The following is a 27,553-nucleotide window of genomic DNA, read 5'->3' as shown; positions in this document are numbered from 1 at the left end:
CGGTCTGTTGCCTTCCTGTCTACCTGCCCGCCCTCCCGCACGTCCTCCCGTGCACCCTCAGGCCAGCCCGCTGGCCCGTCCGTCCATTTACATGTTGTGTTTAATGTCGATTCGACATATTTGAAGCTTGATGTATGCTGTAGTGTCTTTCCTCTGAGCATCATTCCACTTTTGAAACTATATTCTTCACTGTTGCTCAGATTTAAAGCTCAATGGCATCCGTTCGGTCTTAGTGCCGCTTATCTTCTGTCCTCACCTTAATATGACACCGTCCATTGTCCTCACCTTAATATGACACCGTCCATTCCATCCAGAAAGAGTTTTGCGTCGCTCCAAAGTTTAGCCGTGTGGCCAATATCGAAAGAAAAACGTAGGTTGAAAAATCGGTCCGCCATTATCAAAAGCTCCATTATATTCCAGTCGCTTGAATTAACATATATAGATGAAATCCATTCTCACATAGATTATGATGTTACACTCACAAGAGGCCTTGTTGCCACATGCACATGCAACTAAAGTGTTTAACAACAATGCGCATAAGTTCCAAACTGGACATAACACATGGTTAATGTATTGTCTAAGTTCGCTATATGGTTTACAAGCGCATACACAAAACGTCCTTTACCTGTTTAATAACAATTATATGCGATCCGATTTATTTGCCTGATTATCTTTCATGGCACCGTTTAGATGAGATGATGAGAGATGGAGAAAGCATCGAACGACAACTAAAGATACAGGGACCTTTGTAAACCTGTTTGTATATGTCCCTGGATATAACGACGACGTATAGTTCTTTCGTATGTACTTCTAACCACGAACGCTCCATTTCTAGGCGCGCTGTTGACGGAGGCGAACCAGAAATGCACTGGAAATCCGCTGATGTACAACGGCAAGTTATGCGCCTCCACGACAAAATACGCTGACGGCAACAAGGGTGCGTGCGGCTGCGGGCCCGCTGACAACAACGATCAGGTAGTGGCTATTAACAAGACCCACCCTATGTGTTTTTCTATTATCATCATTTCTTATAAGCATGACATATTTAAGCGAAAATGGAATCCGTCGATGGCAACAAAACTGCATCAAAACTGGCTTCGATCCAAATGTGTTTTCTACTTGTACGATAGGTACAGGTTCACAACTAATCATGTTATGTAATAAAAAGTAGTGACGAAATTTAGCGTTGATATAATTCGTGTTTAGTTTCTTCTTAATACTATATTACCATGCAAGGTTAAATCAAATTCAGATTGCCCAAGGCTTAAGTTGGCAGTCTTAAATCTCAAAACACAAGACAAAACTTGTTTTTCAGTTTGAATGGAACCACAGCGGGTTCGTGGCTGCAGCCAATCAGGCCCTATTCGACGCCGGGGAGGCTTCATGGTGCGGTGAATCGTGTGGAAAATGCGTCAAGCTCACCACCACTGGTGAGTAGCGTTTGTCAAGTCAACTTTCCGTAATGTCTTTATATAATTGGTTAATCCATGTATGCCTAGCGTCTAGAAAAAGGCCTTGGCAAACAGCGTAGACCCAGATGTGACGCCGCATAATGCGGCGTCTCATCTGGGTCTGCGCTGTTTGCTTAAAGAAATGTATGTAAGCAATATCCTAAATATAGAAATAAATATACTAGACATCCCTAATTTTGAAAATAAATTGATCCAATTTAGAAGGATGTGTGAGTCCACTAGGCAAAACTGGGTTAAATATACATCTTTTAAGGTGAGTTTGGAGCTGAAACCGTTGTGTGCACTGGCAACCACTTGACTGTTGACATAAACATATTGGCTGTGCTCTGGGCGATACTTTCCGCTTTTATGATAATTTTCGTTTAAAGAAAGTCTCTTCTTAGCAAAAATCCAATTTAGGTTGAAAGTGTCGTTCCTTATAAAAGGCGCCCCTTGTCTTGATTAGAATTCAAGACCGCCCGACCACAAAACTGACACCAGTGTCATTACATGCACCACGGCGACCTCTGCTGTGTTAATTCAAGTATTCGTATTTTTCTTCAATAACTCGCAATAATCGGGCTTTGTATTTACTAAGAGAGGAGACCTTTACAAGTACTCATGAAATGTCGGCTTCTTCTGGCGAATTGTACACAAATTTAAGTAACATAAATCTTTATTAAACATAACAATTATTCTGGTGAAATAAGCATTGTATTGTAAATCAGACGTTGTATAATCAACGGGTTACAGGAAAAATCGGCCAGAGGAAAACTGGTCTGGATCTAAAACGCCAAATTATATGTAAGGTGATGATACAAAATTGTTTTTTTTCCATACAAGTAGAACATGCTAGCCCCAAAGAAAAATAATCTGTACATACATGTCAATATTATGTTTTAATACAGGTGGTTTCGTCGATGGCCAGGGCCAGGCAACGGCCGATGGTCAGTCAAGGATATTCATGATAACCAATCTCTGCCCCAACGAGGCCCCCAACCTGAGCTGGTGCAGTCAACAAGGAAGTGTCGGCGTCAACCAGTATGGCTACGGAGCGCACTTTGACCTCGAAAACGGCGCCAATCAGATCTCCGGTATGGGCTGGGATAACCCGGAAGTGACGTGGGAATGGACCGACTGCGATGGAGGCCACTTAGAATATTCGAGCACACCTAACGACGATATGTACAAGACGTGCCAATGCGGGCAAACTGAAAATGAGTACAAAACAATGCATATATCTTTATATTAGTTAATAGTCATGTAGCAAGAGAAGTTGTTTAATGCATTGAGACTTAATAATGTTTTGCATGACCATTTGTTGAGTTCAGCTGTTCAAGTAGACGACGGTACTCATGTTTGGCACCGTGCGACACGGCAATAAAATATTTTAACATTACATTCGTCTCTTTTCCAGGGAAATCACGAATACAAATGGGAACGGAGGTAAACCAGTAGTTTATACAATCTTTTATTTCGACGAGTAATGGTATTTTACGAAAAAATATATTTCATGAAAGTTTTAATGAACACGGCTTGATTTAAATTAATGATTGGTGATATTAAAATAGCTGATTATTTTAATCTTTAAGTTATTCTTATAATAAATAATGCAAGAAAAGAAAAACAGTCGCATTTTTGTCTTCTTCGTTTTCATATAATAGAAGACGTACAACGACTGCGCTAATAAAGGTGCATTCTACAATTGATTAACGCTCAAAATAACACCATCACTAGTTAACCCATTTTTGCCTAGTGGACTCTCTCATCCTTCTAAATTTGATCTACTTATTTCCAAAATTAGGGATGTCTAGTATTTTAATTTCTATTTTTAGATTATTTCTTACATTATGCGGCATCTCATCTGGGTCTGCGCTGTTTGCCAATGCCTTTTTTGTAGACGCTAGGCATAAATGGGTTAATTAAACTATTTGTATATAACCAATTATTGTATAAAATTCGCTCATACACCAAAATCTAACGCATCACCTTTATATTTAAAACAAATATTATAATAGTTTTCAGAAAGTTTGTTATAATGACAATTCTTAAAAATTTTAACTGCATTCGTCAATACTTCAAACGCGTGTGAAAAATTTAGTGTGTCTTTTTAACCTGAAAAATGAATACTAAAATATAAGCGTACAAACATATGATTTGAATAGTTTATACATTATTTCTAAAACTTGCTCGGAATTTGTTTAGTACTATATTTGGTGAAATAAATCAAATTTCCATTTCTTGTATAACGTTGTAATAATTTTAAAATACGCTTCTGTGGTATTTGATACTGGCATTTCTTTTTTAAATATGCAATTATTAAAATGTATAATATACATTTATACTGAAGGATGCAAGACACCATGCCGCTGTGCTTAAGACAGGTTATTGTCCGATTATTTGTACATGTTTTACAAGTGGCGTAAAGGGCAGTCTTCGCCAATATGTGTATAATAGGGTCCGAGAGGTCACGTAACTGATCATCTTGGGCTTTGTTTCTTTACTGAGGGCACACCATCTTAACCCATTTATGCCTAGTGAGCTATCCAATTCTTCTAAATTGGATCAATTTATTTACAAAATAAGGGATGTCTAGTATTTTTATTTCTATATTTAGAATATTTCTTACGGAAATTCCTTTAAGCAAACAGCGCAGACCCTGATGAGACGCCGCATCAGGGTTTACGCTGTTTGCCAATGCCTTTTTCTAGACGCTTTGCATAAATAGAATAATAATAAATTCAATGCCGATTTTGGTTTGCAGAGATTCATTGTTTCTACGTAATTTTGTCAACACAGGGACGGTCTACATTTATTATAAAATAATACATGTATATAAGCGAAAAAAGTTAATAGTACCTAAATGCATTGTACGTACCGTATTGAGAGAGAAAGTATGCACAAAATTATATTATTGTTAAACAAGGGAACCGTTTTACAATTATATAGTTTTAAACTTAATTAAATATTTATGCTTATCCTTTTTTCACTGTCACGTTAACAATCGTTGTGCTTAGAAACTTTCGGTGTGTTATTTATTGAATTGACGTAAAAATAACATTAACTATCAGGTATCATTTATGGTGTCATACTCAGTTTATTTTTATTTATTTATATATGTCTCCTCTCTCAAATTGATGTACGGCATATAAGAATTTCACAAAATAATAACAGCCGCAATATAAAACAGCACCATTCTCTTTGATATGATTGATTTCATTGATTCTCTTTCAAAAAACAAATAACACTAGAACATAGATGTTTGATGAAACAACGAGAACTCTGCACAGATATAACGACGACAGATTGTTCTTTCAATAGAAATGTTTATTCGCTACGACTTCGGTTCCAGATGCGACGTTGGCGCCGACAAACCAGAAGTGCACCGGAAATCCCCGGATGTACAACGGTAAGCCATGTGCCTCCACGACAAAATACGCTGACGGCAGCAAGGGCGCCTGCGGCTGCGGGCCCTCCGAGAACAACGACCAGGTAGTGACAATTGTCAAAACCCATCTTATGTTTTTCTGTTTTCATCATTTCTCATAATAAGCATTACGCATTTAAGCGAACGTGGAATCCGACGGTGGTAAAGATTTGAGGCACAGCTATTGATTGATTTCGACTCATCATTTAACATTATATTTGATATATATTGGTATGTTTTGTATGTTTACGTTTATGATATATTGTTAATACTACATAGTCGTTGTAAGCTTAAAACAAAGTTCGAAATTATCAATGATTGTATAAGGCTCTATTTGCGAGTAAGCAATCAACACACTTTACAAAATCTGGTTTTCAGTTCGAATGGAACCACAGCGGGTTCGTGGCTGCAGCCAATCAGGCTCTGTTCGACGCCGGAGGCGTTACCTGGTGCGGTGGATGGTGCGGAAAATGCGTCAAGCTAACCACCACCGGTGGGTAGCGTAGGCAAATAAGCATATGGAAAAAAATATTTTATTATTGAACCCATTACATGCTTGTTTTTTTTTATAATTAAAACGTACTTGATTGTTACCTTAAAATATTTAATTACTACATATTACATAAATATTATTTTTCCGCTTAATGTCTCATTAAAAGAATCTATGTTCTCACACGAATAACTCGCAAGAATCGTTCACGTTTCTTAGCAAAATTTGGGCCGCTCATTTTGTTTCGAAAGGATAAAGTACCGTAGATGCTCTCGGTCTGGAATCGAATCCGCGACCGTCTGATCGCAAGACGGACACAATTGTCATTGCACCACGGTTACCTTTGCCGTGTAGACTCTAAGAAAAATTCAATGTTCTCACACGAATAAAACACAAAAATCGATCATGTTTCGTAGATAAATTAAGGCCGCTAATGTTTTGTCTGTTTCAAACGTATAAAGTTCCGTATATGCTCTCGGTCTGGGATCAAATCCGCAACCGTCCGATCGCATGACGGACACAATTGTCAGTGTACCACGGTGACCTTTGCCGTGTAGACTTAACTATTCACAGGATGCGAACCTTGTATTTACTTACAGACGATATACATTATGCTATATATCAGTGCACCAGATAATTATTTGAGAAATAGGGTTTTCACCCATCGATTTTGAAAAATAGGGTGATTTCCTTCTTGAAATAGGGTGAAATGATTAATAAAAATGCATACTTTTATATCACTGATGTTTACCTTTGTGGAAGATGCTCACTTGTATTGATTCAATAAAACTTTAAACTATCATAATTAACTTTAATAAACTGATGTTTCATAACATTTTTAATCATTGAAACTGTCCTTAATATAAACTTAAAACAAAAAAAATCGATAACACGAATGATCATTTGGCTCTTGCTTTCTTGGTTCGAAACAGTTTGCGATCGACTGACATTTTTGCGCAACAATAGCGGACGCCTTTCGACCTCTCTTAATTTTTTTTATTTCGCATCGTTATAGAAACTGAAAGTACAGGCGCTTTATAAATACGTGTACAATGAGCGACGGATAAAGTCAGATTAAAAACGCATGTATGTCGAGGAAAATAATTTGATCAGACGCTTTATTTAACTATGAAATCTAGAACGCAGAGAGTTTGAATAAAGCTTGACTGTTTTCATGCTCCGTCATCCAGGCGCTTGCTTAATAAAGAAGCGTGACGATAATTATTTCAAAGAGAAAATACCGAAAATAAGCAAAGCATTTTCGAACGAAGCTATTGTGTCGTACGCATCGAATTTGACGAATTTGCGTACAAATCAAAATGGTTGCGTTTTCAATACGCATGTTATTAAATTTCTTTGCGTTTTTAGACATTTTAATAGGGTGAAAGACGCAGATACGCAGCTTATCTGGGGCACTGTAAATATTGTAAACGTCTCGTCTGTAAGTAAATACAGAGTCCGAGTGAGGAAGTGTTCACACATTTCAGTAACATAAAACGTTATTAAAGAAAACTAATACTGTGCTGGAATACAAGTAACTTGAATTTGTATTGTTAATGATAAGCAATATCATACAAAATGAACAAACATGGTCCGAGACAAAACTGGCCCCAATCTGAAACGCCAAATTACAGGTATTTTGATCTTACACACTCATTGATTCCCTTTTCACTGCTAGTATACAAGTGCTACATATTGACACAAAAGACGACCAAATACATACCAAATACATATGTATCTTGTTCTGTGAAAGCTGGTCATATGCATGTGCGTAAAGTGTCGTCCCAGATTAGCCTGTGCAGTCCGCACAGGCTAATCAGGGACGACACTTTCCGCCTTATCCGTATTTTCGCGTAGAAGAGACTTCCTTGAAACGAAAAATAGCATTAAAGCGCAAAGTGTCGTCCCTGATTAGCCTGTGCGGACTGCACAGGCTAATCTGGGACGACACTTTACGCACATGCAGTAAGCCCAATTTTCTCAGAACAAGACACATATATGCCCCAACAAGTATTATTCTCACAGGTGGTTTCGTCGATGGCCAGGGCCAGGCCACGGGCGAGGGTCAGTCGAAGGTGTTCATGATAACCAACCTCTGCTCTAACACGTACCCAACCCCGAGCTGGTGCAGTCAACACGCGAGTAACGGCGGGGTCAACCAGAATGGATACGGAGCGCACTTTAACCTCCAAGATGGCGCCAATCAGATCTCCGGTATGGGCTGGGATAACCCGGAAGTGACGTGGGAACTGATCGACTGTGACGCAGGCCACTTAGATGATTGGCGCACACCTAACAACGGGATGTACATGACGTGCCAGTGCGGATAGACTTTTGAAGCGCGCTCGACTATGCAAATAAAGATGTAAAACAGCAATATAATTGTTTGCCAACATCTGCTGAATAAATGTAGTAATTGCTGGCGATTTTTAATGCTTCAAGGTGTTAGAACTTTAATATGACATTTTGAAATTCCGTCGTTTGTTCGCATAATACGTATGGACATGGTATTCGGCATCCAATAGATAACTTGAAGAATCATTTACCTAATAATTAAGGATTCTTAGACATACCACATGTATTTCCCTGAATATTTGCTATTTTTTTAACAACCTATTAATAAAAAAACACAGTCGTATTAATATAAAATTTTGATTAATCAAGCCTTGTTCGGTGCATATGTATACATACATGCCTCATAGATGAAGCCATAATAACACATAAAATGTAAAATGTGGAATTACAGATATAAGCACACACGTGTTGTTATTTCAATCTTCCATCAGAAAACAGAACACAAACCTCCATCTACTCTCTCTTAAGAAAACTAGTAAAATTTAAATTTATGAAAGTCATTGTAAAAATAATTTCTCAAAAGCGATATAAGAAAAAATGCAAAGTTTGAATATATAATTTGTTTCTGATGTATCCTTGATCGAACAAAGAAAACTATTTTGGTGTCAAAGCACAAAGTTTAAGTTTCAGATTAACTGGCCAGGTAAAACGCGTGCATGAATTTGAACATATCGTATTTTACTATCAAGTTCAAAACAAAGAAAAACGTACGTTTACACGCATCCAAATGAGCGCAGATCGCATCATGATGATAATGATGTTGATGATGACGATGATGACGGTAATGATTATGATGAAAACATAATGGGGTTGATGCTGCTGCTGATGATGATGATGGTGGTGGTGATGATGTTGATGTTGGTCGTGGTGGTGATAATGAAAATGAAAATGATGATGATGATGATGATGGTGATGATGATGATAATGATGATGATGATAATTATGGTGATGATGATGATGATGATGATGATGATGATGATGACGATCAAGATGACGACGACGACGATGACGATGATGGTGGTGGTGATGATGATGATGATGATAATGATGATGATGATGATGATGATGATGATGATGATGATGATGATGATGATGATGATGATGATGATGATGATGATGATGATGATGATGATGCTCATGCAGTAAGCCTCGTTTTTCCAAAAGCAAGGCTTATTTCTACTGCCGCTGCCACTGCTCTAGCTGATGTAGATTTCGCAAAAAGGACACACACAACATCGCCAGTAACAAATGCTTATCAAATTATATTATCACCAGGGCATTAGAGCATAACCTGAACCAGTATGACCCCAGTTTTTCTCGTCTATCGATGTCCTTGTATGGAGAGTCGGTTGGACCGCGTAACGTGGTTTTGATGTTGGCATCTAGGTCACAAACTATCTTATATAAGACAATGTTTCTCTTCACCGCTAAAATAGACGAATATTTAAAGGTCATGAGGATTGTTATCGTTGCCTTAGTAGTAGGGGGTGAGTATAATATTATTCGTTTCTTATTTTCTCAATAACGCTTTAAAATTTAAAAAATTGTGTTTAAACTAGATGTGAATTGATATTTACATTAATAATAAAATACACATTTCTGTGTTTATAATTCGAGTTACTAGTAACACGATTCTTTGTTTAAAGGGGCCTTTTCACAGATTTTGGCATTTTTTAACTTATTCATTAAATGCTTTATATTGATAAATGTAAACATTGGATCGTAAAAGCTCCAGTAAAAAATCAAGAAAAAAATTAAAAAAAGGAAAAGAACATTGCCCGGAGCAGGTTTCGAACCAGTGACCCCTGGAGTCCTGCCAGAGTCCTGAAGTAAAAACGCTTTAGCCTACTGAGCTATTCCGCCGAGTACACATTCGTGACGTATTTTATACCTTATATAAGCAATCTTCGTAGTTTCACAAAATTTAACGACAAAAACAGAACTCTCCAAATTATTCAATCGTTTCGCGTTGCAACGCTTTATAATTTTTAGGTTTTAAAATCGTCAAAAGATGCAAATAATGGCTATATTAGAGCATGGTTAATGTTCAGTATTACTGTTTCCTCACAAATATCATTACTAAAACGAAAACTTACGAATCTGAATCAACTTTTTTCAATTTTGTCAATTTACCAAAGCGTGAAAAGATCCCTTTAACAAAATAAAATGATAAATAGCAGCAAATACAAATTTTTCACCTGAAAAACCGCTTTAGTATACACCAATTGTGTAAATGAAATAAATGATAAATTTGCTAGCAGCTTTTAAATTTTACTTCATATCGCTGCTCCTCCCCCCCCCCTCCTCCGCCCGTTATGAAAAACTCGCATCGTGTGTGACCTCATCAGGTGCGCCGATTGTTCTTTATACTTATATAACAATGCATTCCATATAAAGATTTTACGTATAAAATTAAATCGCTACATAAGTGTTTCCGTTTGGAAAATTTGTAGAGGTATCGGCGAAGTGCAAACATTACTGAAAGATTTTGAATTATACCGTGCTCTGAGAAAAAGGAAATTAATGCATGTGAGTAAAGTGCCGTCCCGGATTAGCCTGTGCAGTCAACAGAGGCCAATTAGGGACGACACTTTCCGCTTTTATGATATATTTCGTTTAAAAAAAGTCTCTTCTTAGCAAAATTCAAGTTTAGGCGGAAATTTCGTCGTTGATTAGCCTGTCTGTAATGCACAAGCTAATCCGGGATAAGACTTAACGCACTTGCATTAAACCCCCTTTTCACAGAGCACGGCCCAATTTTATCTATACGGTGATGCACGTTCTTCACGTTTGTGCATTATATACAACGTTTATGAGTACCAATCAAGAGTAACAATTCAGGAAATGAGTTCAATAACACCATCGAAATAAGAGTTTTTCATATAAATGCAAATAATTCCATTGAAAGCCCTTCACTTCAACAATGACGCTGTTGTCAAAAACCTCATTATTCCACAGGTGAAAATAAAATGTTCATAGCATTCATGGACACAGTTTAGGTACGCAATAAATACGAGTGAGTCGTGTTCTGAGAAAACTGGGCATAATGCATGTGCGAAAAGTGTGAGGACTGCACAGGCTAATTTGGGTTGACACTTTACGCACATGCATTAAGTCCAGTTTTATCAGAAAGCGCCTCGAGTAAACCTGTTCTTTTCGGCTTTGCGCTTAGGAAAAAACGTTTGTTGTTATGAATTAGTTTTTTTTCTCCATAAACTGTTGAATTATATATATATTTTAATATTCCTCGTTCATATTGATGATTTGCAGGTTAGAATAACGCAAAACATGTCCCGCGACATAAGTCAGCACCATTTCCTTTGATCTCATGGATTTAACTGATGATCCTACATCAAGAAAACTGCCATCACTTTAGAACCCGTTTCAAAGAAGTAAAGTGAGAGCATCAAACGAGATATAACGACGGTACATTGGTCTATCACTTGTACCTCTGTTCACCACCACTTTCGTTTCAGGTGCGCTTGTGGCGGAGGCGAACCAGAAATGCACGGGGCACCCCTTGATGTACAACGGCAAGAAGTGCGCCTCCACGACTAGGTACGCGGACTACCACAAGGGCGCGTGCGGCTGCGGGCCCGCCGACAACGACAACCAGGTAGAGAGAGTCGTAAACCCCCACTGTTTAATTTATGGTATTACTACATTGAATTGGCATAACGTGCCAGGAGCGAAATTGGGTTTCGGCAATTGGTATGGCAAGCGGTTCGACGCATAATCCCAAGAAACTAGGTTTCTCATGAGAAGAAGATACTTTATTTAAACAAAAAATGTCATAAAAGCGAAAAGTGTCGTCCCTGATAAGCCTGTGCGGACTGCACAGGCTAATCTGGGACGACACTTTACGCACAAGCATTATGTCCAGTTTTCTCAGAACTCGGCTCAATTCATCCCCGTTTTCCCAGAGCAAGGCCCAACTATGTTATTTGATACAAACACTCGTCAAGTGAGCAAGTGAGCGTTAGACTTATACGTATATGATCTTTTGTCAATAATGCGTTGTGATTCAAAGTTAAAGATAGGTTTGTACTTTTCATAGTTCTTCAATGCTTGATCAATGAGCTATACCAGTTCCACCAAACAAAACATGGCTTTCAGTTTCCATGGAACCACAGCGGGTTCGTAGTGGCAGCCAATCAGGCTCTGTTCGACGGTGCGGGCGGTAAATGGTGCGGTCCGTCATGCGGAAAATGTATCAAGCTTACCACAACTGGTGTGTAGCGTGTGGCACGTTTCCATATTCGTTTTGTCTTAGTGTCGTGTAATATTAACGCATTGTTTTCCTTTTTACGTTTCACGCAACCATCAATTTCGATCATATACCAGCTGTTTCTACCTTATCAGCACAGGTATACAAATAGCACGTTTGCACACAAAAGAAATCAAATAAATGAAAACATGAATTCCCATTGTAGTATGTTTCATTTCCTGTTGCAGGTGGTTTCGTCGATGGCCAAGGCGGAGCAACGGCCGAGGGTCAGTCAAGGATATTCATGATAACCAACCTCTGCCCCAACGAGGCCCCCAATTTGAGCTGGTGCAGTCAACAAGGGAGTGACGGTGTCAACCAGTACGGCTACGGAGCGCACTTTGACCTAGAAAACGGCAACAACCAGATCACCGGTATTGGCTGGAACAACCCGGAAGTGACGTGGGAATGGGCGGACTGCAACCACGGTCACGCCCTTTACGGCCTCACTCCCCTTCGTAGCATGTGGCATACGTGTCAGTGCTCACAACATAGTGGCAAAAAGTAACACTGGCGTTATCGCTCGTATGTTTTGCAAATAAAATGAGCCACGCCCTGTGAAAAGGGGGTTAAATGCATGTGCGTAAAGCGTCGTTCCAGGAACGACACTTGCCGCCTAAAATAGATTTTAGCTAAGAAGAGACTTTCTTGAAAAGAAACATATTATAAAAGCGGAACGTTACGCCCATGATTAGCCTGTGTGGACTGCACAGGCTTATCTGGGACGACACTTTACACACATGCATTACACCGCTGATTGACAGAGCATGGCCCAGATATAAAAATAACGGTCAGCGTTTTTTTTACCCGCTACTGCTCATATCTGCTGCAAGTTCTGGCGTTCGCTTAAATAATGTACATCGGACTCATCTGGCGAAACACAATGCAACTCAAACTTTCACTCGATATCCAAAACACAAGCACAGAAGCTAAGTCAGCAGCGATCCAAACAGATGCAGTTCGTTAGTCTTTGACTTTCCAAAAAAAGTGTAATAAACTGCCAGTAAAATTAAACGTAGATCGTAACTCCATTAATATCCGGACACACGCAGATTTTAAGTGAATGCCGTTCCAAGTCCCTGCAGATGACAGCAAACTCAGATCGTAAATCACTACATATCTAAAGGTCGCAGTGTTGCAGTGGATATGGTGTCAGCCTAGCGATCGGGAGGTATCGGTTTCGATCCCCACAGTGGCTCCGTTCTTAAAATTTCCCCCATAGACACCAAGTACTGGTCCTAGTCCCAGGAAATGGACTCGAGCGCGTTTAAAATAAGCCTTAGGCTTTATATGCAATCGAGCTTAAATAAATATGTTTAAACTAACATATCTACATACCCATGCAAACGCATATAATATCGGTAGGTCATTGGAGATCCAAACTTATGCAAACCCTTATTCTCTGCCTTTCCAAAGACAGATCGTAAGTTACTGCTTGTTCAAACAAACGAAAATAGTAAATAAGTGTGACATTAGATGCGGTGGCAATGGTTGGGTCGGTCCCTTTTATATGAAGTACCGTGTAATATGAGTATTCCCTTCCGAACAAAGTATGCCCTTCTTGGAGACGCATGCCCATTACCCGATCTCCAATACGGACTCATAACATCCCTTCGGTCTATGTGTAACTCCTTGTTAAGTTGACCCTCTGCCGCTTTAACGACGATTAAAACAAAAACGGTAGGCCCAGCGGTTGGTAAATGCGCATCTCACCTAAGCGACCCGGTTCAATCCCCGTTTCCGGAAGCATATGCGTTGGGTTGCTGGCACCATTCCGGACAAGCTGAGATTTCTTCAGATTCTCCGGCGTCCCATCAGGACAGAAAATCAAATACAAAATGAAAATATTTCGGTAAAAACTAAATTGAATGAAAATTGCAGCTGAATATGACTCAGTCAGATAGGAGTGCTGCGATATGAGAAACATCATAAAATTCGAAACACACTCACTCAATTAAATACATGTTCTTTATACGGTTATACACATATGGTAATTGTAGTATACTCAGCAGGTCAATTTATTATCTCCCTTTTCACATCATATAATTACTATTTGTGGGACCATTGTGCCCTCTCCCGTGTGCATGCACCAACACAGGCTGATGCAAAAGTTATCAAAATAAAATTATTGATTTTGTTCCGATGCAAGATTCGCATTGTTCAGCACTTAAACACGTTTGTTAGAGATTAACAACTTCCTGAACACGCTTGCATTTGCAAAGATATAGTGGATAAAACTCCATCACGCGTGGTCGACTTATATTCCAACAACTGATTTACAATATGGTTTGCTCGTTCAGCAGCTGGAGCGTGCGCGTCGCGACCGGGGCGAGAGTCACCAGCAGAGGATTTTCTTGTCGGAAGGGAACTTCTGCGGGCAGCTCTGCTAACCCAGCTTGGTCCGCCACCCTCGAGCCGGACGACGTCTCTTCTGTTAGGTTCGCTATCTCCCATAACTCGAAAATCGGGGTTCCCTAAGCGGTATATCCGTAGGGGATGACTATACAGTGGTTTAGGATTGGTCACTGTAACCGCCAGGAATGGGACGGTGCTTCGCTGTCTCCCAGAACAGCGATGATAGGGGCCCCAAGCGGAACGCACTTACAGCTGCATTGTCCGTAGGGGATGAAGAGAGAGAGAGCGGTTTAGGGGATACCACTATACTCGCCAGGATTGGGACAGAGGCAGCAGGACAGCGAATTTACCAGCGTAGCACACGTACGTGGCAGTCCAGAACTTCGAGGGGATGACCTTATGGAAGTGCCCCGGGGCGGATGTACTCAGTACGCCCAACGTTCTTGGGAAACCGTTCTTGCGATCGGGTCGACGGCTGGTGAAGACAGGAGTGACCATAAAGGCGCAGCGCGCTAGGAGCAGAAAAAGCATCTTTGCTACATTGTCAGCACTCCCTTGTCATTTCAAGGGCAACCATACATGAATTGTCTTTAAATTGTCTACCAGCGCACATTAATGCCTCATTGGTCATCGTGCACTTGGCTATTTGGATCAAAATTATCTCTTTAGCGAATACCCGGGTAGCCGGGGTACATTTGACCATCTTTGGCTCAAAATTAAATATTTTCCCCTGAAAGGTCTCAGGGGTATGTCTGTACTAAATGACGTCGTGAAGACGCAGGGACGACCTGTAAATAAACTCGTGATATACATACACCATGAGGTTCTTGTTGTAAGAACCTTTTATTGTATTGTATTAGGAAACGTGCGTTTATTAATTTAATATTAATTTTATCAATATTTCCTCATATCACATGTTTTTTTTCTGTTTGTAACAATTGTCGTGATCGCCTTTTGTATAGTTTTTATCGCCCTGTGATTATTTTGGTCGACGTCAATAAAAAGGGATAAAACTCACGATTGACTTTGTGTGCCACCACCCACACCCACCACACACGCATTACTGTGTACAAATATTTTATGAGTATAGGAAGCCTAACAGTTCAAAACAAATTCATATAGGTAATGTTTATTTACATCTGATCACTTCAGTTCAAAGAGAATCTTTTGAACGCGGATGATAGTATTTGGGGTACTACAAAAATTAAAGGGGCCGTCCAACAGACGCGATTCGATATATTGGGAAACTACGAGGATTGCTTATATAGCTAAACAATACATTCGCTGTCAATATGAGCGTGGATGGTGGAGTGGTCTAGCCGGGAGGCTTTTACTCCAGCACTCCGTGGATCCAGGGGTCAGTGGTTCGAGCCCTGTTGAGGGTTACTTTTTTCCTATTTTTAAATTGTATTCTTGTTTGTTTTTTTACTAGAGATTTATAGTTCAAATGTTTAAATTTAACAATATAAAGCATTTAAAGCATTTAATGACAAGCTTCAATACATGCCAAAATCTGTTGGACAGCCCCTTTAATACTCGTACATGGGTTAAAACATGCTGACAATGGCATAATTAAAATGATTGATGGTAAAATGAATTCATATCTAACGTTTAGAAATAAGTTGCGTGTTCTATTCAGGCTTTTAATTAATTATGACATTCCCTTATCTCGTTCATTCATCAATATGTAACTGATGGGCAACAACGTCTAACAAATCACTCGATTTTGAACGAGCAGTTGTTCCCCTTCAAACTTAGATTACCAAGCGGTTAAATAACAGTATTTGTGTTGTCTGTAAACGGCTATAGAAAGAGCAGATTTAAAATGTGTTACTGTATATTAATAATTTATATGAACATGGTAAAAAACAAAACCAATGTTATTGAAGCTTCTACATTATACTGGCATCCATACACAGATAAACACTGCGTTTAAAAACAAAACACGTGTTATTAACGGAATCATTAAACACATCGCGATGAATAGGGAACTCTTCGTTACCGCATAGCACTAATGTTACAAGAATGATTGCATAGTGACAAAATGAGGGCGTACCATTTTGCCTGGCCATTCACATTGGACGATATCTTTAATCTGGTCCTCATGAATATCCTATTGAAATATGTAGCTAAAGAAAAAATAATTAACTAATATCGTGCAGTGTAGTTTTGTGTCTTTGCAACCCTAGATAAATTATGTAACTTCAAGAAGAAAAGTAAAAATGACATAAACTCCACTGGAAGCATCAGTGAAATTAAACTACAAGTATCACCAAACGAACAAACTCCTAAAAGTAAAAAAATCGCGTAGGGCAAAAATATCGAAAGTTGGACAGAAAATTGGAAACCAGTTTGCAACGTTCCCTCCGAAATTAATGACAGTAAATGTCAACTTTAAGACATAATTAATAAATTTGCAAATGTTGCATAAGCCGTTGACATGTCAATTGAAGAAATTAATACAAAAATGAAACAACTAATTGAAAAGGACGATACACGAATGAGAGATACCATGAAGGAATAACTATCGGGTATCAAAGACGAAATGGTTAAGATACTTTCAAAGAAAATCGAAGAGCTAAAATCAAGTATCTTTGAAACCAAAGTTGAACATGATGAAATGCTGAAACATGAAATTAAAGACCTCAACACGAAACTTGCAGAACAAGAAGTGGTGAATTCAGATTTTGTTTTCAGAAACGAGGAAAGGAGAAAATGAGGCAAATCAATTGTAACCGCAGCAACACCATAATGATCAGCAGAAAACGATTACAGCGGTTCGAAACAGCTGATGAAACCACCAAGTACATGGTAGAAACATTACACTGGGCTGCAAAATAACCAGCGAGATCGATATCGCCCATCGCTTAAAGAAAGCACCGGCATTTTCGGCGGAAAAAAAGGACATAAGTGTGCGCTTTCAGTCCAGGCTTCTTCGTAACACAGTGCTAAGGCAAGGTCTTTTTCTCCGCCATGCAGATATATTTATTAAAGAAGACCTCACGCCTCTGAATGTGGAGGTCTTTATGAGCATAAAAAGACAAATGACTGCCGAAGTATCCAGTGTATGCACTCGTAATAGGTTATTTTCTTCAGGAATGCACAGGAACAGTGGACCCGTGTAGACTTTTAAGACTTTCAGACCTGGCTAGACCTGCCCTGGCAAAAACGACCTACGAAATAACGGCGATCAGTGCCGTCACTAATCTTCAGTGGACAGTATAAATTGGTGTATTACTCTGCTTTCATGCGTGACACACCTTGTACGATTGATGTAGTTTAAACAGTTCATAAATAGTTTGATTTTGTTTAGGTTTAACGAGTTAAACGCTTGTTTTTCTTATAAGGTTAGCATGGAAAATAAGTGGGAAAATATTTAAAGGGGCATTTTCACAGATTTTGGCATGTTTTGAAGTTTGTCATTAAATGCTTTATCTTGAAAAATGTAAACATTGGATCTAAAAAGCTCCATTAAAAAATAAAAAATAAAAGACCAAAAATGTAACCCCTCAGCCGGACTCGAACCATTGATCCCTGGAGTCCTGGAGTAAAAATTCTGCGCATTAGACCTCTCGCCCATCCTTCCTTATACAAACAAAGCTGTATTTTATACTACATATAATAGCCCCGTCACACCGGACTGGCGTCCTTACGGCGACCTAAGACTGTGTTTCTGATTGTCGTTGTAAGGACGTCAATGACTTTTTCGGTAAAAATTCTGTTTTTCGCCTTCCCGTCACATCAGCGTCCTGGTTTATGGCGTTCTGCGCGTCCTCACGGCGTCCTTAATACGTCCCTAAAGACGCACTGGGATCGCAGTAGGAACGCCATAGTCGTAGTAGGGTCGCAATAGACACCGTAAGGACGCAATGAAGTCGCAGTAAGGACGCCATAGTCGTTCTGAGGACGCGATAGACGTACAAAGGACGTACTAAAGTCGCAATAAGGTCGCCGTACGGTCGCCTTGCAGTCAATTATCATTTACTGTGGGTTTGAGCGGCGACCACACGACGTCCATGGCGACCTTACAACGACCCTACTGCTTCTCTACTACGACTATTGCGTCCTGAACAGAACGCCGTAAAACGCCGGACTTCGGCGACCACTTTGAACATGTTCAAACTGGTCGCCGTGTGCTCGCGTCCTGAGCAATTTTCGGCGTCTTCACTGCGTCCTATTGCGTCCTTACTGCGTTCCCCCGGCGTCTATGACGTCCTCACTGCGACCTGGGTCGCCGTAAGGACACAGTAAGGACGCGAGTCCGGTGTGACGGGGGTATAAGCAATCCTCGTAGTTTCACAAAATATAACGACAACAACAGAACTCTCCAAATTATTCAATCGTTTCGCGTTGCAACGTTTACAATTTTCAGGTTTTTAAATCGTCAAAAGATGCATTTAGGGGCTATTTTAGAGCATGGTAAATGTTTAGTATTACGGTTTCCTCACAAATATCATACCTAAAACGAAAATTTGCGAATATGAAACAACCTTGTTCAATTTTGTCAATTTACCAAAACGTGAAAAGGCCCCTTTTAATAAAAAAAAACGGAATTATAGGCGAACGTTGCGGCGAAACATATATGAGCACGTTCAAATGTTCTTTACCAAACAATTGTCATTTTCATTACACAAATACTATCATGATTGACTAGGAACGTAAATAACAATCATATTTTGTTTTCAACATTCAAATTAAGACCTAACATAAGTAAATAATCGCCACGTAAAGCAACGCAAATGTAGTGAACAGGTGTTACAATTAACTGCTCATCTTTAAAAAACTATTTTAAATGAAATCCGCCTCAAATACTATGGATTTAAGGATGGTAAACATATATTAACGACGAGACTGAAAAAAACCCTCAACAAAAGTTACTTTACAAATGTCCGGTTAATAATAAACATAAAAATAATATGACGTTTGCTTTCTGAAAGCATTATAAGGCTCATCTTGAACTAATAAGTATGGCTTAAGTATGTTTTATTTGTCAAATACACCATCATGGATATAAAATGCTTTGGGGCACGTCAATGCCCATTGATTTTTCTTGTATTAGAAAAAGTTATGACGCTTCAACTGCAATGCCGACGTCAAAAAGGTTTTGGTTCTATTTCAACAAGATGCTGAACGCGTATTGATAAAGTATTCATTTTTTTCATGCTTTATTTTTTAATTGTAATTTTGTTCTACACATGTACATGAACCTGTTTTCGGATGTTTGGAAAAAGTCGGAGCAGATCCCATCGATGCTATCATGGTACATCATACCAACGATGTCAACCACACAATGTTGCCTGACCGCGACGTGTATATTTGAGCGTTCTATTTCAACCAACGACTATTATATTCCTAAACTAAATTGTACGAGAAGGTTGAGTCGTAAAACGTAAGAGCTGATATATTATTCTTCTACAACAGTGATTGTTACAAATTCCTTTTTGTAAAGTCTTCCCGGACAACGCAAGTGCTTTTGTGCTGCCGGGTTCACAAGGCCTAGTGCTTTTGTGCTGCCGGGTTCACAAGGCCTAGTGCTTTTGTGCTGCCGGGTTCACAAGGCCTTACGACATCATGCACCAAAATTTAATGTATGTTAACGTGCCTGCGTGTATAGTGTGACTGATATCACGCTAGAGACTTTTTAACTTTCGAGGTTGCAGCTTAGAAGCAATATTTGACACATTTGTAACAGTTTAAGGAAATTTAAGATGGCATGTGTTCTAAAAATAAACCCGAATAATTTTGCGAGATAAAAAGGTTTCATTGTTTAAACAATTTATGGAATACTAACGTCGCCTATTTTGTTTAATGATGTAAACGAATTCATCACTTTTGGTTGATGAAGGTTCTGACATTTTCATGCATACATGCAAATCAAAAGTAAAGCAAACACGATTTTATAAACAACTTTCTAACTTAAAATCTTTTTCACTGAAAATAACAACACATTCTGTAAACTTTAACGCGTTCCAACAATTAACGATTATATATATGATAAGCTTTTAAAATGATTCTTGAATGCTATGGAAACATACACATACTGCACAATGACAGCTATGTGCTTTAAAGATCGCCACATCAAGTAAAGAAATAATTATATATAAAGATAGCACAAAACATGGCCTGGAGCGGTAAATAGTATCAGGGTCACGAAACAGAACATACGTTTGGCCATATTCACCGCGGTTCTATTTAATTGAAGAATAATTCAGTCTAAAACTGGCATCGAGATGAACTCTATAACTAAATTGTAGATAAGATATGAATTCATATGCAGTAATAAAGCTTGTTCACTTAAAATGTTTGAAATGTTAAGACGAATTTGGTTTTTGTTCCACTTCGTATGGTACGTACAAGCAGAATACAAATGTGTCTGTAGTTTCGATGGAGCAAGACCGGTATTCATAAAGGCTGACAAGAACTCTGACGTTATCGGCTTCTTAGCAACCAATGGCTGCCGTCAGTTTGTATATCCGGTGGACGAAAACTGGAACGCAATTGTGTTTATGCATCAGGTTTGTTAAACGTATGGGCTGCTGGCAAACGTTATATATTTTCAATCAACAATTATTAAAATGATATGAATACTGTTGATGTATTCATATTTCATCATCGAAAAAACGATTTTAAGATGAAGATAAGAAGAATCAAAAGTGTTTTAATTACAAAACGTATGATTTAGTTTTCTTTTGTTTAACCTTTAACACTAAACTATTGTTTAGTTATGATATTTATCAGGATTGCGTGCATAAAACGTGAGTAAAACACTCACCCAATCTTCATTTCTAGACCAGTTGTCAAATATTAATATTGCTTTGTTTTTTTTCGTTTTCAGTTAGGCTTCCTCATGTCCAACACAAGCATGATACACACCTGCTTTTCTGATCCAGTTGACTCATGTATGTTCAAAATTATATGCAAGAATTTAGAATGATATTTGAGAAGTAAATTAAATGAATAACGGATTAAATTTGCATAAATGTAATTGGACTTTATTTGCAAAAATAATAAACTCGATGTTTTAGTCACAACAGATGGGACAAACCATGCAACATCTATGACACTATCCACACCTACATTTACGAGTACGACAACTCAATCGACGACACGAACAACGAACATTTCTTTTAATACACCTAGCCATTCATCTTCAACTGCGACAAAAGCGACGACTATTGCTACACAACATCCAACGACTACAATTTCGACTACAGAAACAAGCGTACCAGAAGGTGTGCATATTTGATATCTAAATGGAAAAATATAAGTATCGCGTAACATCAACTCATTCTATATTCTGAAAGTTGTATTTGAGTTTTATGAAGACATTTTGTGGTTGTTCTGGTAGGCGAAGGCTGGTTCAATAATCAAGCCCCACCCTGTGTTGTATACACTCTTGCTTTAAAAATGACACGCGTAGTTTTAATAATGGTGTCTTTTCGATAATGCCTCTAGAGTTTCATAGATGCTGTTTATATGAAGCGCGAGCACATGTTTAAGAGGAAAACTGTCATAACGTGGTCTGAGTCGGAATGTGTTATGTTACTACCTTGTAATCTTGTTGTTTGTTACCATTCTGCATGAAATATCTTATATAAATGTTGTTTACAGAAATATTAGATAGACCTAGCTAGGGATTGCATATAAGTGGTCAATATGTTTTATTTTTGCAGATATAGTATAACAGTTAAGACGAGGCTGTTATTGTTGTCAATTTATCTGACAGCCAAATATCATGTATGGTTTTAATGTCTTTATTTGTGTGTTATTCCGGCTATTTTAGTTTTAAAAAGCTACAACGTGTCTATGCATTATTTAAACAATATTAAGAAACTGATAAAAATGTAACAAACCAATTAAAGTATCTTTGAAACAGTTCAATAGGTAAAACATCTCAGAAACTTGCATTGAACGCGTGAAAATGATTATTGTCATCGAATGACGAAAATGAGACCGAAACAAGATTTGAACCCGAAACCACATTACACACACACAATTGCCTTATCTTATAGATCATTCTTTCGACAACTATGAGACGACAGTTTACCGTTTACTTACCGTTTCAAATGTTTAACTGATCTGTGTGATCGCTTGTTAGCATGATATGATTATTGGCTAAGGAATTGTTATGGAATGTTTGTTTGAAAATGTGACTTTTGTCAAACAATTCTAGAATACAGATGACGAATTATATACATACATGCACATGTATTCTACACCACTACATTCGCAGATCATATTGAACTATGCCCCGACCATGTGAAGGGTGATCTCAGCATCTTCGGAGGATACTTGGGCCAGTTCGGCGACTATTGCTTCGAATTGGTGAACGTCTCCACCCAGTGGTATAACGGACAGAGACACTGCACAGGTTCGGAATTGCAACTTTTCAATATACCTTTTTGGGGCAGATATTTCAACGTCTTCGACCTTAATAAGCTTATTAAATGTTCCGAGTAACGCCTCAAAGGCATTTCCAGGTCAGTGGTCATGTTAGTCAATTTTATCTGTAAGAAAGTGGCATACATGTACTTCTTAATTTATTGAATTAATACTTTAATAGCCGTTTAGTAAGTGTGTGTAGTTACATGTATTTCCATTACTATTTTGTGTAATTGTTTGTAGCAACGTAAATTTTCTATCTAGATTATATCTATAAAAACGAGATAATAGTGGGACATTTATAAATTATCTGTTCATTTTTAATTTCATTTTATTTTACAACGGTACTCAAGTGCGTATATTGTTATATTCTTAAGATTCATATTTCATCATCTATGCTTACCCTAATGGATGCTCTTACTACGAACATGTGTGCCTGTTGCTCATCTAGATGCCGGTGGAGGGTATCTCGCCCACGTGTCTAACAAGGCAGAACAGGACTTCGTCGTGCGCTTCCTTGAGAAACACCATTATGTGGAGTCCGTCTGGTTGGGTTTGACGGACTCCGAAACGGAAGGGAAGACCACTGAGGGACATTGGTCGTGGATTTCCGGTAAGATCGGCGTATATTGGTTTGTTTCATAACACTTCTCAAAAAGGTCTTGGATTGCATAACTGGAAATTATATACAAGTAAAGATATTCAGGGTTTGGGATGTATTGCCAAACAACACTTGTGAATTTGTTTTAGCGCTAAACAATATGTGTAAATGCTATCGCATTTATGATGACGATATTAAAGTGGCCTCGTCATTTTCAATATACGCATGCACTTACTTTTTTGGTTAAAGAGCGCCTTGAGATTCCTTCTGAGATACCATTAAAGACAACCATTGTGTTATGTCATTCCAAGGTACAATTTACCAAACGTTGACATTTGAATGTAGGCGTCCCAGTGACATATACCAACTTTGGGCATGATTACAATGGCAACGGCGTTATAACCCATGAACGGAATGACTGCGTGATTATGAAGCAGGGTGGAGAGTGGACGGACGTGCATTGTGGAGTATCTTTCTTTTTCGGGACAGGGTTCGGAGAGAGTCACCCCTTCATCTGCCAATTCAGTAAATATTGTTATGTTACAGGCAATATCATTTGAATAATTATTAAAAAACTATTTAAAGTAAGGAATACTTAACATGTATGGAAATTAATGTATGCGATTCGGCGTGTTTTCGTCAGTCAAAATATGGACTTCATCTGCTTATGAATGAATAATGATTATAAATCAAATTCAAAGACGTAAACACTCTTTCTGGATCAAATCACGAAAGTGTATTAAATGTCCCATATAATGAAACAATTTTTACCGTGATTAAGTTTTTCTCGAAACCATTTTAGGAACTAATATAGGAGAGTTGCATAAACAAAACATTTACAGTAAAAAAAATACAAAATTGAAAGGATATGTAACAAGAACAAAAACACAATGTATGAAGGCTATAAACCATCAACATATAAATGTTATATTGAGAACCAATGTACAAGAAGTAAAACTGTCAATCAACCAGGCGATGAAAACGGACAAATAATGTATAATCAAAACGATACTTTAATACAATTGCAATTTTCGTTTAAAAATCAAATGTAAAACTTATAGGAATATAAGAAATCAGAAATCAGATTTTTTTTTACATTAAATTTAGGTCTTGGACATCCTACAAAATACCGTATTGTAGAAGGACGTATCTTTTACATGACAATAATATTGTATCAGGAAATGTCCCGCTATTTATAACATATTTAGAAAGAAGCTGGCAACTTGTTACCGAGTTTTACCCCATTCAGCGTAGATTCTGACAAGTCGTTCCATTGTCATGCTATATTTAAGTTCTTTGTGCTGCAATTGATTCTCTTGAAATAAGAAACAATCCAAATATAAACGATATAACAGTATATGAGGAAAACACACTATGAAACAATTTGCTTATAATGCAATAATACGTTTAGATGGAATATACATTATATGCATATACATCGCCTGCTGATCCAAAGTAATATATATGTATTACAACTGATATTTGTTCACTATAGGAATGGCTACGGTAAATTTTTGTTTGGAACCACTCAAAGACTTTCCCAAAAAGAAGGTATGAAGATATCACTGAGACATACAATATGTTATATATAACAAAATTTGCCATGAAAACACGATACGAATTCAGTGAGAACAAATTTACGAGCATTTCTTCATCTCATTTATAAACGCAAAGGTGTTCAACTAACATAGTTTCAATATGCAACAATTCTCAGTACACTTGAAACAAATTACTTACTATTCAAAATGAAATTAACAAACTCACCAGCATGTGCGTTCGACCAGTGCAAAGAAGAAACTAGTGAGTACAATTTAAGAGAATCTCCGTTTGCCATGTTCAAAACAAAACTTCTTTAGAACACAAATGGTTAGCCAAATGTCTTAAATGTTATGAATCATATTATAATTCAATAGCAATGCTGTTAACAACATTACTGTGTCACACAATGCAAATGAAAGCTTGATTTTTCAAGAGGTCGAATTTTGAGCGTTGTGCTCTCAACTAAGGTAATTGTTTTGTTTATTATCAGTTAACTTACAATCATTTGGTGTACTATTTAAAATATCTTTCTGCTAAAAAAGTCTCAACAAATGTTTTGCTAAATTTACATTTCAACATAACGGTTGTATTTAAATACCTTTTCTAGTTTCAGACCATGCTCTTCTCGTTATTATACAATAAACTGTACAACCATATAAGACTCCTTTACACTAATAGCCTTTTATTGTTATATACAGATGCATATGTAGCAAAATTTATAAAGTCAGATGACAACATATTGCACAAGATTTTTTATATTTAATGTAAGTCGTCATTCTCCTCCTGCTTTTATGTCCTTTTTTCCTTCACTTTATTTCTTGTTGAATGGATGATAAATGTATTGTTCACGCATATTTAAATGTGCTCGTAGATTGGATAATGTATTTAATGAATGATAATTCTTTCAGACGTCACCTCCAAGCCACCCAACATCTTTCACATCTTTACTGACGTGCTAGTTGGCTAATCAGTTCATTGTAATGTGCAGATGGCCAAATAAACATGAAACAAACTATTGGTGACATTATCGCAACGTCAAAATCTGTGGTATTATTATTATATACAAATTATGCGGTAGTTATTTAAATTTTACAATACCGAACAATATATGACACAATACGCTTACCAAATTAATTCACAAGTAAGGTATACTTAACAAATGATATGAAATGTAAAATATTGCTGTGGTTTTATATGAAACCGGCATACATATTAGAGGCCTACAGAGAAATCGTGTCTGCCTTTCCTTGTCTCCGTCCATCCACCCGCAACAGGTAACGTATATTTTACCATTTTATAGCACCAACACACCTTTCTTAACTAATTTAACCTAAACATTTATTTTGAATGACCATAACGTAGTTGGTATCATTATCATTTCAAATCCAGACATATTCGATTATCTGATCTCATTTTCGACTCGGCTTGTACAAATTTCACTTCAATTGATACAGGTTAGGGAGATTTTCCAGTTTTGTATAATCAGCATTATTCGCCTTTTTTACAAGTCGTTGATACTTTCACAGCTGTTGCTTTAGACATATCGAAGGCAACCCATATAATAAAAAATCACGTTTACTTTGACCTAATTTGTATTACATTTAAGACAATTTTGAAGTTTCGTATTGTACTTAAGGGCTTGCAACAACTTTTGGATACTTACACCGCTGTTGCCTGTCCATCAATAATTGGTTCATTCAATCAAACTTCACTCTGAATTTGACTAAACGTTCAAATTTATAAGACATAACATGGTTTACTCTTGTATATATGTTCAATTGCTAAAGCTATGTGGTCGTTATATCGGAGCATTCGTAAAATCTTTTTTTAAATTTAACATTTTGAACAGTACACAATGGTCTGTGTATGTAACAAACATACAGACAAATACGTATGAGCTTACTTTAAAGTTCGAGTCAAACACAGTCCATTATGACCGATTAATCAACTGGACCAACAATCTAGAACGGTATTTAAAAGCGATCATGATTAAGTTGATAATTATCTTTCCTTATTTTATTTACCATTATGAAATGATTCACATCAAGGCGGGAGTTAGTGAGATATCAACATGCGTTTGTCTGGTCCGAATGATCAATTGGTTTACTTAAAGACATTGAAGACACAGTTAAAGTTTCAAGAGAGAGAATAACATTTGCATTCATACCGATATGCACATGCATTTAAATCGTAACCTGGATTTTCAAAGCATACACGGGTAATAAATTTGCTAAAATAGAGATGAAAATTAGGGTCGCGTAGTGGATATGGTGTCCGCCTAGTGACAGGGATATCATGGGTTCGATCCCCACTGTGGTAGCGTCTTAAGATCTCCCACATAAACATCAAGTACTGGTTCTAGTCCCAGGAAATAGACTTGAGAGCTGTTGCAATCAAATTTCGATGCAATCGAGCTAAAATAAATAGGTTTAAACTACAACAATTTGTATCCATTTTTCAGTTCGTAACATGCTAATTTTTATTTAATTTTATCCAACAGCCCCTTTCCCCTTGATATCTCTACAGTATAATAACAGGAAACCTATTTCCGTATCAATCTTAACCAATACTGTTTAAAAATGCTCGAAAATGCGTCCATATTTCCAACCATCGTAGGGACATATTTACTAAACTAGTAAAAATTGACGTTTATCACGCGTTCAGTGTTCATATTTAGTTGTTATAT

General features: G+C 37.7%; 4 protein-coding genes across 6 annotated transcripts; all 4 read left to right on the top strand.

Annotated features, from left to right (window-relative positions):
- The first annotated feature begins 291 nt into the window (after window positions 1–291).
- LOC127842191 (endoglucanase-like) lies at window positions 292–2,712 on the top strand. Its single transcript, XM_052371549.1, has 4 exons — window positions 292–370; window positions 836–975; window positions 1,316–1,430; window positions 2,360–2,712. Exons 1-4 carry the CDS (start codon window positions 292–294, stop codon window positions 2,701–2,703), a joined length of 678 nt encoding a protein of 225 aa, XP_052227509.1. The 3' UTR covers window positions 2,704–2,712.
- A 58-nt stretch (window positions 2,713–2,770) lies between these two features.
- On the top strand, window positions 2,771–7,994 carry LOC127842387 (endoglucanase-like). 2 transcript variants are annotated; one of them, XM_052371871.1, is made up of 4 exons: window positions 2,771–2,897; window positions 4,804–4,943; window positions 5,257–5,371; window positions 7,394–7,994. In XM_052371871.1, the coding sequence occupies exons 2-4, from the start codon at window positions 4,851–4,853 to the stop codon at window positions 7,696–7,698; spliced, it is 513 nt and encodes a 170-aa protein (XP_052227831.1). In that variant the 5' UTR covers window positions 2,771–2,897; window positions 4,804–4,850; the 3' UTR covers window positions 7,699–7,994. The 2 variants fall into 2 exon arrangements, with proteins under 2 accessions (XP_052227831.1, XP_052227830.1); XM_052371870.1 differs by lacking the exon at window positions 2,771–2,897 and having other exon boundaries at window positions 4,753–4,943.
- Window positions 7,995–9,042: 1,048 nt separating this feature from the next.
- LOC127842472 (endoglucanase-like) lies at window positions 9,043–12,778 on the top strand. The gene is made up of 4 exons (XM_052372002.1): window positions 9,043–9,210; window positions 11,200–11,339; window positions 11,840–11,954; window positions 12,179–12,778. The coding sequence occupies exons 1-4, from the start codon at window positions 9,051–9,053 to the stop codon at window positions 12,496–12,498; spliced, it is 735 nt and encodes a 244-aa protein (XP_052227962.1). The 5' UTR covers window positions 9,043–9,050; the 3' UTR covers window positions 12,499–12,778.
- A 7,764-nt stretch (window positions 12,779–20,542) lies between these two features.
- Window positions 20,543–25,882, top strand: LOC127842471 (aggrecan core protein-like). 2 transcript variants are annotated; one of them, XM_052372001.1, is made up of 7 exons: window positions 20,543–20,860; window positions 21,181–21,244; window positions 21,371–21,577; window positions 22,579–22,716; window positions 23,179–23,340; window positions 23,674–23,853; window positions 25,776–25,882. In XM_052372001.1, exons 1-7 carry the CDS (start codon window positions 20,645–20,647, stop codon window positions 25,832–25,834), a joined length of 1,026 nt encoding a protein of 341 aa, XP_052227961.1. In that variant the 5' UTR covers window positions 20,543–20,644; the 3' UTR covers window positions 25,835–25,882. The 2 variants fall into 2 exon arrangements, with proteins under 2 accessions (XP_052227961.1, XP_052227960.1); XM_052372000.1 differs by lacking the exon at window positions 25,776–25,882 and adding an exon at window positions 24,824–25,672.
- Window positions 25,883–27,553: the final 1,671 nt, after the last annotated feature.

The sequence above is a fragment of the Dreissena polymorpha genome, chromosome 8 (assembly GCF_020536995.1).
Source record: "Dreissena polymorpha isolate Duluth1 chromosome 8, UMN_Dpol_1.0, whole genome shotgun sequence".
Taxonomy (NCBI): domain Eukaryota; kingdom Metazoa; phylum Mollusca; class Bivalvia; order Myida; family Dreissenidae; genus Dreissena; species Dreissena polymorpha.
This window is presented reverse-complemented; position numbering and strand designations above follow the sequence as displayed.

Bases quoted from the DNA above. Each gene is read 5' to 3' on its own strand.
- LOC127842472 (XM_052372002.1), top strand. From the start codon at position 9,051: ATGTCCTTGTATGGAGAGTCGGTTGGACCGCGTAACGTGGTTTTGATG. The intron at 9,211-11,199 runs GTGAGTATAATA...CTTTCGTTTCAG, and splicing joins CGTTGCCTTAGTAGTAGGGG to GTGCGCTTGTGGCGGAGGCG. The intron at 11,340-11,839 runs GTAGAGAGAGTC...CATGGCTTTCAG, and splicing joins CCGCCGACAACGACAACCAG to TTTCCATGGAACCACAGCGG.
- LOC127842471 (XM_052372000.1), top strand. From the start codon at position 20,645: ATGTTTGAAATGTTAAGACGAATTTGGTTTTTGTTCCACTTCGTATGG. The intron at 22,717-23,178 runs GTTCGGAATTGC...TTGCTCATCTAG, and splicing joins CGGACAGAGACACTGCACAG to ATGCCGGTGGAGGGTATCTC. The intron at 23,854-24,823 runs GTAAATATTGTT...TGTTCACTATAG, and splicing joins CCCCTTCATCTGCCAATTCA to GAATGGCTACGGTAAATTTT.
- LOC127842191 (XM_052371549.1), top strand. From the start codon at position 292: ATGACACCGTCCATTCCATCCAGAAAGAGTTTTGCGTCGCTCCAAAGT. The intron at 371-835 runs GTAGGTTGAAAA...CTCCATTTCTAG, and splicing joins GCCAATATCGAAAGAAAAAC to GCGCGCTGTTGACGGAGGCG. The intron at 1,431-2,359 runs GTGAGTAGCGTT...GTTTTAATACAG, and splicing joins CGTCAAGCTCACCACCACTG to GTGGTTTCGTCGATGGCCAG.
- LOC127842387 (XM_052371871.1), top strand. From the start codon at position 4,851: ATGTACAACGGTAAGCCATGTGCCTCCACGACAAAATACGCTGACGGC. The intron at 4,944-5,256 runs GTAGTGACAATT...TCTGGTTTTCAG, and splicing joins CCTCCGAGAACAACGACCAG to TTCGAATGGAACCACAGCGG. The intron at 5,372-7,393 runs GTGGGTAGCGTA...TTATTCTCACAG, and splicing joins CGTCAAGCTAACCACCACCG to GTGGTTTCGTCGATGGCCAG.